Source organism: Lacerta agilis, chromosome 9 (assembly GCF_009819535.1).
Source record: "Lacerta agilis isolate rLacAgi1 chromosome 9, rLacAgi1.pri, whole genome shotgun sequence".
Lineage (NCBI taxonomy): Eukaryota > Metazoa > Chordata > Lepidosauria > Squamata > Lacertidae > Lacerta > Lacerta agilis.
In genome coordinates, this window is record NC_046320.1 from 44,027,866 (window position 1) to 44,042,889 (window position 15,024).

Sequence of the window (15,024 nt, forward strand, 5' to 3'; positions counted from 1 at the left end):
AGGGAACAGGACAGAAAGTCATTTAAGGGATAAAAAGAGATAAAGGAGTGAGGGAAAATGCTTAATTCTCCCTTTGCCCCCATCCTCCCTCCAATTTTGCAATTTTTTGTGGAATATCCCCCTATCCTTTCAAAGAAAATTGTTCTAGCATTGTATTTTTATTTTGCTTTCTTATTTTCTTACCTACTTACTACATTAGTATGACACCTGATAATAAAGTATTCTCTCGGTTGCTTCTAGTAACAAAAAAAACCCAAAGAAACTACCAACAACCATAAAAAAATAAAACCAGCAGCAAAAGATGAAACCATTATAATAAAAACTTACAACAGCAGTTCTCACATATTTTAATGTGTTCCAGAATATCAGAGTTACATGCTCACTAGACTGCTTCAGTCTGTGGAACTGTCACTTTTACAGTGCCATATAACATTCTTTCAACACTTGCAAGGAATTAATCCTTTGGCATGGCAACACCTGCACTTTGGAACTCCCTGCCCATTGATATTATACAGACACCTTTTCAGCATCCGCTAACAAAATGTCATGTAGAATGCTTTTGTTCAGTGTTAGTCAGTCAGCTATGCCCTCCTCCATGTTTATTGATTTCATTCTCCCACCTAGTTTTTGGGGTTTTCCTTTCCAACTTTAACCAGCATTAAATGGCCACTGAGTCTGCCCATTCTTCATTTGGGCTGTTTTGGGGTTCCTCTCCCCCTTAGGACTTTTTTCTAACTATTTTTTTCTCGTTTCAAGTTTGCCCAATTCTGTTGATACCTCACAGTCGTGTAGGGATGGCATCTTTTTCACTGCATAGGCAACTGCACTTACCTCTCTGGAGTTTGGATTTAAAAGGAGTAGTGGTTATTAATGGTCAGACAAAGTTTCAGATGAAGAGCAGTGGAAATGAAGGAAGCATTTTAAAGTTGCATATATACAATAGACAATGTAGCTTACTCTTTCAATCTACAAATATAAGAAATGCAAAAAATAAACTTTTCATAATTTGTGAAAGCAGTCTTGTGCACCTGTCAATCTTCTCTGCAAGGGGTTATATGCAAGTATGTTATATACATATTTTAAAAAGGGAAATCAATGAGGATGTCAAAATACTATACTGTGATTGTGGTTCTGAATTCTTCCTTCCTCTTTTGGAAGCAATGATACATTGTGAGTTCCAATCATGACTTTCTGAGTGTGTGTTAGAGAAAACAAAATCATGTGTATAATCATATAACAAGCTACTTGTATGTTAATTTGCTACAAGTGCTATAAGTATTTCAAAAACTATTGTCCAAACAGAACAACCTGATTCAGATTGAACTACTAATATATATGTGACTTGTTTTATAGGTAATGCAAGACAAAGAAGACTTAAAGGAAGCTTAAAATGAGTGACATTTGTGCTTACTCCACATACCAGGTGCTATAGTGAGGGGGGGGGGATATTTGATCCACTGCTAAATTTGCCCGTTTGTCCTCTGAAAAAGAAATGACAAGTCCATAATTTTAATGGTAGGGTTATTGTAGCTGTGAGAGACAGAATAACAACAGGAAACCGCCCCCCGGAAACCCAGAAGACAAAAGTCAGAGATTGATGTGCATTATAATGAGTGAAATAAGTATTTGATCCCTTTCCAAAAGATGACTTAGTACTTGGTGGCAAAACCCTTGTTGGCAATTACAGAGGTCAGACGTTTCTTGTAGGTGGCCACCAGGTTTGCACACTTCTCAGGAGGTATTTTTTCCCACTCCTCTTTGCAGATCCTCTCCAAGTCAGTAACATTTCAAGGCTGATGTGTAGCTACTCGAACCTTCAGCTCCCTCCACAGATTTTTGATTGGATTAAGGTCTGGAGACTGGCTAGGCCACTCCAGGACCTTAATGTGCTTCTTCTTGAGCCACTTGTTTGTTGCCTTGGCTGTGTGTTTTGGGTCATTGTCATGCTGGAATACCCATCCTCAACCCATTTTCAATGCCCTGGCTTAGGGAAAATGGTGCTCACCCAAGATTTGACGATACATGGTCCCATCCATCATCCTTTCGATGCGGTGAAGGTGTCCTGTCCCCTTAGCAGAAAAATACCTCCAAAGCATAATATGTCCCCCTCCATGTTTGACGGTGGGGATGGTGTTCTTGGGGTCGTAGGCAGCATTCCTCCTCCTCCAAACACAGCAAGTTGAGTTGATGCCAAAGAGCTCGATTTTGGTCTTATCTGACTGCAACACTTTCACCCAGTTCTCCTCTGGGTAATTCAGATGTGCATTGGCAAACTGCAGACTACATGTGCTGTCTTGAGCAAGGGGACGTTGCGGGCTCTGCAAGATCTCAGTCCTTCACGACGTAGTGTGTTACCAACTGTTTACATGGTGACTATGGTCCCAGCTGCCCTGAGATCATTGACAAGTTCCCCCTGTGTAGTTCTGGGTTGCTTCATCACTGTTCTCCTGATCATTGCAAATCCACGAGATGAGATCTTGCATGGAGCCACAGACCGAGGGAGGTTGACGGTTATTTTGTGTTTCTTCCATTTGTGAATTATTGCACCAACTGTTGTCACCTCACCCAGCTGCTTGGTAATAGTCTTGTAGCCCAGTCCAGCCTTGTGCAGGTCTACAATCTTGTCCTTGACATCCTTGGACAGATCTTTGGTCTTGGTCATGGTGGCTACTTTGGAATCTGCTGGATTGATTGCTTCTGTCGACAGGTGTCTTTTGTACAGGTACTGTAACAAGCTGGGATTACAGGTAAAACCTCTTCCTTACAGCAGGTGCTTCTAATCTCAGCTCGATACATACAGTGAAGATACCAGGTAGCCTGACATCTGGTTGGTTGATAGGGGATCAAATACTTATTTCACTCATTATAATGCACATCAATCTCTGACTTTCGTCTTCTGGGTTTCTGGGAGTTTCACTGTTGTTATTCTGTCTCCCACAGCTACAATACAACTACCATTAAAATTATGGACTGGTCATTTCTTTGTCAGAGGGCAAACGGGCAAATTTAGCAGGGGATCAAATACTTTTCCCCCTCACTGTAGATGACTCAATCCTGGCATTGTTTGCCAAGTAGAGTTACACTTGTATATGGTTTGCTCCTTTTTCTCCCTAATGCTTGCCTTTTGCTTCTTTGGTAGGAATGTGAAGAGAAGCAGATCCAAATCGAGCGGAGTGCTAGAGATAGGCAAACTGTGGAAGAAGAGCTAGAGAAGGTGAAAAACAGTTACCATAGTAGTTTTCATGTATTAGTGTGTACTATGCTTATCTGTATGCCAATACCTAAGGTTATCTGTCTTGAAAATTGTAATATTTGCATGTGGGATACAATAGACAGAGGACAAAACATTGGAACCTTTTTGAGGTAAATACAAAGTTATTGTTGAAGTAGGAATGTCTAGTCTGCTGCATCTACATTGGCTGACCCATTGTTGTTGTTGTTCAGTCGTTCAGTCGTGTCCGACTCTTCGTGACCCCATGGACCAGAGCACGCCAGGCACGCCTATCCTTCACTGCCTCTCGCAGTTTGGCCAAACTCATGTTAGTAGCTTCGAGAACACTGTCCAACCATCTCATCCTCTGTCGTCCCCTTCTCCTTGTGCCCTCCATCTTTCCCAACATCAGGGTCTTTTCCAGGGAGTCTTCTCTTCTCATGAGGTGGCCAAAGTACTGGAGCCTCAACTTCAGGATCTGTCCTTCTAGTGAGCACTCAGGGCTGATTTCTTTAAGAATGGATAAGTTTGATCTTCTTGCAGTCCATGGGACTCTCAAGAGTCTCCTCCAGCACCATAATTCAAAAGCATCAATTCTTCGGTGATCAGCCTTCTTTATGGTCCAGCTCTCACTTCCGTACATTACTACTGGGAAAACCATAGCTTTAACTATACGAACCTTTGTCGGCAAGGTGATGTCTTTGCTTTTTACGATGCTGTCTAGGTTTGTCATTGCTTTTCTCCCAAGAAGCAGGCGTCTTCTAATTTCGTGACTGCTGTCACCATCTGCAGTGATCATGGAACCCAAGAAAGTGAAATCTCTCACTGCCTCCATTTTTTCCCCTTCTATTTGCCAGGAGGTGATGGGACCAGTGGCCATGATCTTAGTTTTTTTGATGTTGAGCTTCAGACCATATTTTGCGCTCTCTTCTTTCACCCTCATTAAAAGGTTCTTTAATTCTTCCTCACTTTCTGCCATCAAGGTAGTATCATCAGCATATCTGAGGTTGTTGATATTTTTTCCGGCAATCTTAATTCCGGTTGGGGATTCATCCAGTCCAGCCTTTCGCATGATGAATTCTGCATATAAGTTAAATAAGCAGGGAGACAATATACAGCCTTGTCGTACTCCTTTCCCAATTTTGAACCAATCAGTTGTTCCATATCCAGTTCTAACTGTAGCTTCTTGTCCCACATAGAGATTTCTCAGGAGACAAATGAGGTGATCCGGCACTCCCATTTCTTTAAGAACTTGCCATAGTTTGTTGTTGTCGACACAGTCAAATGCTTTTGTGTAGTCAATGAAGCAGAAGTAGATGTTTTTCTGGAACTCTCTAGCTTTCTCCATAATCCAGCGCATGTTTGCAATTTGGTCTCTGGTTCCTCTGCCCCTTCGAAATCCAGCTTGCACTTCTGGGAGTTCTCGGTCCACATACAGTTCTCGGCTGACCCATAGCATAGTTCTTTGTTTAGCTTATAAAGATATAGGTCAGCTGTCTCTGGAGATAATAAGTTAATGTGTAGGCCATTGTCTGTCAGAAAAGGATTCTCCAGATATCCCTGAGAAATTGGGAGGCGATGTAAGTTGTGCCAGTCCAGAGACTAGAAACAGATTTTGTCCAGAATTTGGATTGTTTCGTGTGGCTTGATGTTATGGGGCTGCACAATATAGAATGTGTATCTCAAGAATGCAGAGCAAATTTGATCAAGGTTGCATCATGGAATTTATTGTGTGCCTGGAATGCATAACAGAATTAGGGAAGATAATTGATGGTAGGTGGGGGTTAAAGTACATCAAGAATGCATTCTGGAGAGAATACAGAACATGTGTCTTAGTATCAAGCATTATCCCCGCCCCCAGTTACTTTCATGCTTATGGTGGATTTCATTTAAACTGCAGAAATATTCAGGGCAGTGTTCTGTTTTGGGGAAGTGAGTTAGATCCATGGAAATAAGTGTTGAGATTCAGTCATGATGAACCATGGTTTAAAATGACAGAATCAAGCCATAGCAAGCTCTGGGCTCTTGCTTCTTTTCTGTTCTTCTGGCATTTCTATGGGGATATCAGAAGCATGCACATCTGTTGTTTATAAGGAATAGTTTCATTTTGTCCATACGCTACAAACTGTGATGAATCATAACTGATTTGTTAATCTAACCAACTTGAAATCATGGGTTAAGAAGCTGATTTGTTTTCAGAAACAATATTTAAGGTTCATTATGGATTAGAGTCCACTTCAGAAGTGTGGTTAGTCAATAATGGAAGTGAAAACTTATCTCCTTCTCAAAGTGGAGGAGGAAAGGGAAGGGTGGAAAGCATAGAGGCTTAATGTGGCTCATTCCCATCATGATAAACCATGTTTTATGGCGTCTGAACTGGCCCATTATCATAGAATCCTTACAACAACCCAGAGCACAATCCTTACCCTATGTATCTGAAGTAAGCCCCATTGAGTTCAATAAGAATTGCTCCACTTAAGTGTTGTTGCTTTAGTATGTTATATTATTCCTGTATCACAGATACGGAGTGGGGTGCTGAGGCTTAGAAATTGTGAATTCAAGGCAGAGCTCAGTTTTGAATTGGGACCGTTCAACCTCACATTAGCCTCAGCAGTATACCATCACTTGGAAAATAAGACTAGAGTTGATGAGCAAATAGATGAGATACCAGTAGCTTTTATATGTCATTACTCATAGTAAAACAACAGTTCCATGAACCATCCAGTGACAGTATCTTTGTTTAACTAAAAACCCAATGAAATGGTGAAAAAAGTATTGAAGAATTAGAAGATGGGTGTAATCTGTTACCAAAAATCACTTTTATCCAAGCTCTGTTTTTCTTGCTGCAACTTTCATAAAGCATTTTCAAGATTAACTTAACAGTGAATTACAAAAATAAAAATAAAAATGACCACAGTCCAGAGGGCAGTGAATGCCACATGAATTTCCATGTGCAAGGCCTAAGTGCAAGATTTAGCTATGTGATATAAGATTTCTATATGCAGAGCAAATTCCATGGATTCATCATCCTACTTCTTGCAATAAGCTGCTTCTGTAAGGAAAGTAATTACTCTGACTACAGAAGCTGTTTTCTATGAAAGAGCAGTTCTCTATAATTTGTCTTCTAGAAAACCCCCATTTAAAAGACTAGGTGAAAAATTCAACTAACCTTAAAGGAGTATGAGCAAAAAATTATACAGATTGATGAGATGAGGGTTACAGGTAAGCAGTTCACACAATTTATTTAAAGTCTGTTATGCTGCCTTTCTGCTGCACAGTAGTATTCAAGGCAGATCACAAGAAGGTAAACTCCACTTTAACAAAAATATAATTCCAGGAGAGAGAGGGAAGCAGGAAACCACCTCAGTCTGTTCCAGCTGAGGTATCTACTCCCCACCAGGTCCTACCACCAGCTTCCCTGGGTGAAGGATCCTCATGCCTTTCAATAATAATAAAAATAATAATACCCCGCCCATCTGGCTGGCTTTCCCCAGCCAATATATAATATATATATTGTATATTGGTATTTGCTAAAGAGCTTTATTTGTTTTAATGTGTCTTGTAAGCCATCTTGAAAGGATTTGTATCCTAAAAGATGGGATATAATAAATTGTAAGAAAAAAATATCAGTACAAAACCAACAGCAGCAGGTATCTCAAAAATGGGCTAAAAGCAATCAAAAGCAGCAAAAGCAGTTCACATATCCTAACCGAGTCAACCATACTAATAATTATAATCAAATTAATACAACATTAAATAGTCTATGAAAAGCTTGGGTAAAGCAATCCTCGTGTCTGAAGCCAGAAAGATAACAGAATACGTACTGGGATGATTTCCTTTGGAAAGGGATAGTCATTGTAGAAATGAAATTCCATTATCTTGAAATTTAAACTATGAACTATAAAGTGGTTGATTGTGTAACACCAGTGGCGTGGTTATTGTTACAAGGATCTAACTGAATTTTCTTTTTTAAACACTTCAATCAGGTGTATCGTGAAGGTAGAGGAAATGAAGGCGATTCTAGAAAACTAGAAGAGCTTTACCAAAGGTGTCTCATTGCTGAACTAGCCAAAGATGATTTGCAGCGAAGTCTACAAACAGCACAAAACAAAATTAAGCAACTTGAAATGAAGTAAGTAATCACTATTTACTTATAAACAAGTACTGACATTCATTCAGTAATGCTTCATTGGAAATTCCCTTGAATTGAAACTTTTGTCATTTGTTTTTATATCCATTGTCCATGTTTTCCTGTTATGGTAAGCCCTGGTTTAACATTACGTGCACAAGCATGAATGAGCTGCTGGGAGTCTTGGGGTTGCATGTTCTACCCTTTTTCTCAGGCAGCCAGGAAGAGGATTTTGGCACAATTTCACTTTCCATGAAACCTGGCTTATCATGTGCAAACCAGAAATTGTGGTTTCAAGCAAGGTTTGGCCAGTTTCTAAACAAACCAGCTGCAAACCATGGGTTATGAAACTAGAGTTCATTTTAAACTATGATCTCTGTGTCATGCATAACAAGCCAGATTTTGTGGAAAGTGGAACTAATTTCTGTCATATTGGAGGGGAAGGGGGGAGTGCAGAAACTTAGATAGGGTTGCCATATCTTGAAGAGCAAAAAAGAGGACAGCCCGAGCTGGGGAAAGAAGCGCACAGGACTGCCGCTGCCACTCCCATGCGTCTCTTTCCCCAGCTTGGGCTGGCAGCGACTGGAGCATACAGAGCAGTCTAAGCCCCAAAACCCAGATATTTCCTTTAAAATGTAAAAATTCACACAAATGGGCATGTTGCCCCCCCAAAAAAGGACAGGTCTGGGTTTTCCCGGACGTATGGCCACGCTAAGAAACATGATGCTCACATTGGTTTCTTCCTGCTCATCAGTGCCAGATTTACATATGGGCTGAGCAGACTGCAGCCCAGGGTCTCATAATCTGCGGGCGCTCAGTCTCTTTCCAATTTTTAAAATAAAACCAGGCAGATTTTACTATCTAGGCCCAGTTGGTTAGTAACATGAAACACATAACATGAGTCTGACTATATAACAGTTACACAAGTGCGTACTTGTTAGTAAAGTTCATGGAGGCATTAAAGTCAGCTATGAAGCAATACAAGAGTTCAGATCACTGTCTATCATTATAGCGTGTGCTTTTTGAACAAGTAAGGATTCTTTTAATTTTGACTTTTTCTGAAAACCATAATGAGTAAGCAATATAAAAGTGGTGCTAGTAAATGAAAGCATCAAAAGGAAATACTCAAAAGTTTGAAGCCAGTCATGTTGTATGGCTTCATACAGCAGGTAGAACCAGCCCTATATAATCTCTCAGAAACAGAAGCCTTAGATAAACTTTCTCCAAGACACAAATTTAAGGAAATTCATATATCGCTGTCATGGATGCTGTTGAAGCCAACCTATTTCTGACCACACAGAACCTGCCACGGTGTGTGTGTACAAGTGTTGAATGCTTATAAGAAGAGTACACTTATCTTAGAATGTTATTGCTGCTGACAGCATCATGCTTCAGATCAGCTAAGAAGGAAGGAATTGCAAAGCATTTCCCCCCATTGCAACTGAATAGAAAAGAGTCACATTGTTACAGGGGGTTCATTACAACTTATGCTCTGTGAGGGAGGCCCTGCAGCACTGTACCTATAGAAAATAGAAGGTCTTTCTTTTACTTGTAACTTGGTAAAGGCTTTTTTCGGGATAATATATTCATATCCCTTAGGCTAGGCTTGAAGCTAACTAGGGTAACTTTTGCTGCAGCTGCAAAACTGCAGGAATAATTTTATTTGCCTACACAGTTTGAGTTTCTTCTACTAATACCAAGTTTAATCAAATTATCCTCCCTCTATCATAGCACAGTACATCCATTCAAAAAAATACTATCACTTACCGTAATAGCATTCAAAAGAAACACATCACAGTGAAGATGAAAAGGCTCATATTTAAAATAGTACACCATGAAGTTCAATACCCTCCCATAGTCTTCTGAAATGTTATTAAGCTAAATAATGTCCAGTGCAACCCTCTGAATGTTTACACAGAAGTAAGTCATACTGTACTCAGTGAGAGTTATTCCCAGGAAGGTGTCTCTAAGACTGCAGCTTTAAAGCAATATTTGAACCAATATTGGGGCAGGTGATTTCCATATGAAGGGGGCTGCAATGGAAGAGACACTCATTGTTGTTGCCACCTTATGAAACCTTGAAAGGTCAACAAAGATATTCTCAGATGTAAGCTTATTTGGAGGAAAAAAGTTATACAGGTAACCTGCTCCAAAATTGTCTAGTTGTGTTTCATATTTGCTCTCATTCAAAGCATGTCCAGAGCTTCCCATATAATAACTGAAATAAACAGGGAAGTCCTTCTAAGCAGAGAGGCTCCATACCAAAAAAAATGAAACTTAGTGGGGAATACTTTGCTTTTTAGTTGCCAAGCCTTTTGATCATTCAAATTCCACACTACTGAACATTGTATGTATTATGCATTCACCTTAATTAAAGACTGATATATTAATTTCTGTGGATTCATTTAACATATTTGTATCCTACCTTTCCATTCAATAATGGATTACCAAGTATTGTTTGTGAATTTCTCCTCCCTTCCTTGACTTCAAGCTATGAGGAACAGAGAAACAGTGGTCAGGAAATGATTTACAAGTTGCAAAGTATTCTGGAATCTGAAAGAAAGAACTGTGGCTCTGTCAGTGAAGAACGCTTAAAACTCCAGCAAGAGAACGAGCAGTTTCAAAAAGAAATGGAAGAATTGAGAAAGCTGGCTGTGGAGGCACAACAAGCTGCAAAATTAAAGGTATTCATGTTTATTTTGACGTAGCATCTTCGAAGATTCAATGAAAGGAGAAATCTGTGTACAGGAAAACAGACAGGGGGTCAAATTTCTCACCACAGCTCTATCACCATAGTTTAATATTCCTTAACTTTATATTCCATTCTTCTCCTTTGGTGTTTTTCAAAATATACTAAAATTACCTTTTGCAATTATAATAATGTTTCTTATCCACATGTCAACCCAACTATGTAAGCAGTGGACACAACTGATTTTTCCATTAATGTTCCAGTGTCTGGAGGTAGTAGTTAGGAGGACTGGACAACTATGTGGCACTTGGTTCTTTTTTTTTTTTTTTCAAAGTTTTTATTGCTTTTATTAATTACATCAACGAATTCACATAAAATTAAACATAATTCCATGACTTATTGCAAACAATTATGTATTCAAATATTTTCTTTATGTATCCCTATACTCTGCCGAGTATTGTGACTTCCCTCCCTTCCATCCCTGGTTTTCAGTCTTCTCCTCATTCTCTCGCTTTAATTATTGTTCATTCCCCATATGTACATTCTTAATTTGTTCTTATCTACATCTGTTATCGAATATTTTCACATTGCAAGTATTTTGTTAAATCCTGTTGGTGTTATCGTTTTATTACCAGACTTTTTTAAATACTCAATAAATTTACTCCAATCTGTTGTGACCTTTTGGTCTCTCTGGTTTCTTATCCTTCCTGTTAGTCTAGCTAATTCCAAGTATTCTAATAATTTGTTTCGCCACTCTTCAATTGTAGGTAAATCCGGCGTTTTCCATTTTTGGGCCAGCAAAATTCTTGCCGCCGTAGTAGCATAAAGGAATATCTTTTGGTCATTCTTTATGATGTCACTTCCCATTAATCCTAATAAAAAGGCTTCGGGTATTTTGTGAAAGGTATATTGCAACATCTTTTTTAGCTCATTATATATTGCTTCCCAGTATTGCTTTACTTTCTCACACCCCCACCACATATGGAAGAAGTCCCCATCTTTCATCTTACACTTCCAACATTTCTTATTTCCTGTTCTATACATTTTGGCTAATTTGGTTGGGGTTATGTACCAGCGGTATAACATTTTCATCAAATTCTCTTTTAATACTGTACATGCCGTAAATTTAATGGTATGATTCCATAATTTCTGCCATCTATCATACTGAATGTTATACCCCAAATCCACCGCCCATTTTATCATGGCCTCTTTCACAAATTCATCTTTTGTGTACCACTCTAATAAGTAATCATACATTTTGGTCAGCAATTTCCCTTTCCCTTCCACAATCTCCATTTGAAATTTAGATTTGCTTTTTTCAAAGCCGCCTTTTCTTTTGTCCTCCTTAAATATTTCATTCACTTGATGATATTGTATCCATCCAGTCATTTTATCCATTACGGCCTCATAAGGTTTTAACTTCCATCCTTTATCTGAATCTACCAATAGGTCTTCATATGTAATCCAGATCCCTGCCATATTTACTTTTTTTACTGTCAGGATCTCTGTTGGGGATAACCATTTTGGCGTCTTCCTTTCTAATAAGTTTTTATATCTTTCCCAGACTTCGTACAAGGATTTTTTAAATACATGTGTTAAGAAATCTTTATGAACTTTAACTTTTTCCCTCCACAGATACGCATGCCACCCAAACCTGTTGTTAAACCCTTCCAGGTCCAATATGTCTGTATTTTCCAGCAAGATCCATTCTCTCACCCATATTAGGCATGAGGCTTCGTAATATATTTTCAGGTCTGGTAATCCAAAGCCTCCTCTTTCTCTCCTGTCTACTAATATTTTTTGTTTTATCCTAGGCCGTTTTCCTTGCCATATAAATGTGGATAATGTTTTTTGCCATTCTTTGAAAATTTTTGTGCCTTTAATTACTGGTATCATTTGAAAGAAAAACAATAGTCTAGGTAACACACTCATTTTGATAGCTGAGATTCTTCCCCAAAATGACAAGTTCAATCTTCCCCACACCTTTATATCTTTTTTAATTTCTTTCCAGATTGGTAAGTAATTATCATTAAATAAATTTATGTTTTTCGCTGTTAGATTAATACCAAGATATTTTATCTGTTTAACCACTGACAGTCCAAATTTTTTTTCTAGCTCCTCACTTTCAGTTCTATTCATATTTTTAACCAGCATTTTTGTTTTTCTTTTGTTCAATTTAAATCCTGCCAATTCTCCAAATTCCTCTATTTTTTCCAACATTTCTATAATGCTCTCTTGAGGTTCCTCCAATGTAATTACCAGGTCATCAGCAAACGCTTTGATTTTAAATTCTTTCTTTCCCACCTTAATACCTTTAATTGTGTCGGTATCTCTTATTTTGTTTGCTAATACTTCTAGAACCATAATAAACAGAAGTGGTGAGAGTGGGCACCCCTGCCTGGTGCCCTTTGTGATATTGAATGTCTTTGATAGTGCATTGTTAATAATTAGTTTTGCTTTTTGCTCACTATATATTGCACTAATTCCTCTCAGAAAGTTCCCTCTGATTTCCATCTTCTCCAAGGTCTTCTCCATGAATATCCACGACACGTTATCAAATGCCTTTTCGGCGTCTATGAAGATTAAAGCAGCTTTTTTATTTATTTTCATTTCTAGATACTCAATTATGTCTACTATGGTTCTGATATTTTCTTTCATTTGTCGCCCCGGTAGGAAACCTGTTTGGTCTTTATGTATTACTTTGTTTACCACTGTTTTTAACCTATTAGCCAAGATGTTTGTAAAGAGCTTATAATCTAAATTTAACAGAGAAATTGGGCGGTAGTTTTTAACATCAAGTAAGTCCGTATCTTGTTTTGCGATCAATGTAATATACGCTTCTTTCCAAGAATTTGGAATTTGTCCTTTCCTTAATATGTTATTCATAACTTCCAGTAATGTTGGGCTTAGCTGGGCTGTCAAATCTTTATAATACCTTGCCGTCAGTCCATCTGGACCCGGGGCTTTCCCTATTTTTAAATCTTGGATTGCCTGCTGTAACTCTGAGGATGAAATTGGTGTATTCAGAAATTCTTGATCTTCCTTTGTAATCTTCTTCACATTCTGGTTATTTATGTATATACTCATCTTTTCCTCCTCCTCTTGCCCTTTCTGATATAAGCCAGAATAGTAATTTAAAAAAGCTTCTTCTATATCTTTTCTTTTTTCTGTTATTTTATCATCTTTCCTGATTTTATTTATTGTGTTTTGTCTCTGTCTCTTTTTTAACTGCCACGCTAGCAGTTTGCCTGTTTTGTTAGCATATTCAAAGTTTTTTTGTTTATTCCATTTCATCTTCCATTCGATTTCTTGGGTCACTAACATTGAATATTGTGTTTGTAATATTTTGATGCTTTGTTTTAGCTCTCTATCTTCAGGGTTATTATTTAACTGTTTTTCTTTTTCTAATAGCATTTTCTCTATTTCCTCTTTTTTCTTTTCTCTTTCCTTCTTTTTTATGTTATTTTGCAAGATCAAGAAGCCCCTAAGGACTGCTTTACTTGCATCCCACACTATGTTTATATCTGTTCCTTTATCCAAATTCAGTTCAAAATATTCTTTTAATGATTTTCTTGTTTTTTCCACTATTTCCTGATCATTGAATAGACTTTCATTCATCCTCCATCTTGTTTGCACTCTCTCTCCTTTAATTTCCAGATATATCGGGTTGTGGTCAGATAGTGTTCTTGGAAGAATTTCAACTTTGTTCACCCTATCAGCTATCTCTTGAGATGTCCATATATAATCTATTCTCCCTGAGCTTCTATTTGGCTCTGAGTAGTGTGTAAATTGTTTTATGATAGGGTGTTTATGTCTCCAAGTATCTACAAGTTCTAAGTTATCTCTTAATGCGAAGAATGTTTTAGGTAATTTCCCTTGTGCCGAGTTCCCTTTCCTTGCCGACCTGTCTATCGTTGGATTTACCACTCCATTCAGATCTCCCATTATGATTATCCTCTGATCCATATATTCGAATAGTATTTCTTCTAGTGTTCTAAAAAACTCTGTCTTTTTACCATTTGGGGCATAAATCCCCACTATTAGCAATTTTTCGCCTTGAAATGTCATCTGTGTGATTATTACTCTTCCCTCTTCATCTTTAAAAATCAGTTTTGGTTCGAATTTACTCTTGATATAAATTATCACACCTCGTTTTTTTGTAACATCTGCAGCTATAAATTCTTCTCCCAATTTCTTATTTATCAAATTTTTTTTGTGTTTTTTTGCGACATGTGTCTCTTGTAAACAAATGACATCTAGCTTTTGTTTCATCAAAACATGTTGTACTTTATTTCTCTTCCTTTTATTGTTTAAGCCATTTATGTTCCATGATTGTATTCTCAAGGTCATGTTCTGGTCAATTTTAAAACAGGTTCGATCAAATTACTGTATCCTTTTCTTCTCTTTTTCTCCCTATCGTTCTGTAATTTCTTTCTGTGTTGCCTCTTCCTCTTCTTCTCCTTCTTCTTCTTCTCCCTCCTCTACATCCTCTTCTTCTCCTTCTTCTCTTCTATCTATCTCTCCTCCTGATGCTTCTTCTGTTTCTCCCTTTTTCTTCTTTCCTTCCAGTCCCAGTTCTTTTGGGTAGCGTCTGGTAAATTTCTCTAATTCTTGAGCATTTCCAATTCTATATCTTTTGTTTTTGAAATAAAATGATATTCCTTCCGGAAACTCCCAACGAAATTGTATTCCTTTACTGTTTAGAATTCCTGTTAGCTGGCGATAAGGATCTCTCTTTTGAAGAAATCTTGTAGGGATTTCTTTATACACTAAAATTTCCCTTCCTCCGATTATCAATTTTTGTGTATGGCTAACTCTCAGTATTTCATTTCTTATATCCATCGAGTTAAATATTACTAAACAATCTCCTGGGAGCTTCTTCGCTCTTGCTTTGGCTGATTTGACACTGATTCTGAAGGCGTTCGTGATGGAGTAGTTTATATCTTCCTCCTTCCTGTCTAGCCATTTTGCCAGCTCTTTTATTAATCTTTCTCT

The 15,024-nt window shown here is 38.0% G+C and overlaps 1 protein-coding gene across 7 annotated transcripts in view; it reads left to right on the forward strand.

Annotated features, from left to right (window-relative positions):
- Window positions 1-15,024, forward strand: part of SCLT1 (sodium channel and clathrin linker 1) — a 51,442-nt gene that overhangs the window by 23,287 nt on the left and 13,131 nt on the right. For all 7 annotated transcript variants that reach the window (XM_033159693.1, XM_033159695.1, XM_033159692.1 and 4 more), the window contains 3 exons: window positions 3,140-3,214; window positions 7,198-7,343; window positions 9,832-10,024. In XM_033159693.1, the coding sequence (XP_033015584.1) occupies window positions 3,140-3,214; window positions 7,198-7,343; window positions 9,832-10,024 (414 nt within the window). The remainder of the gene's footprint in view (window positions 1-3,139; window positions 3,215-7,197; window positions 7,344-9,831; window positions 10,025-15,024) is intronic.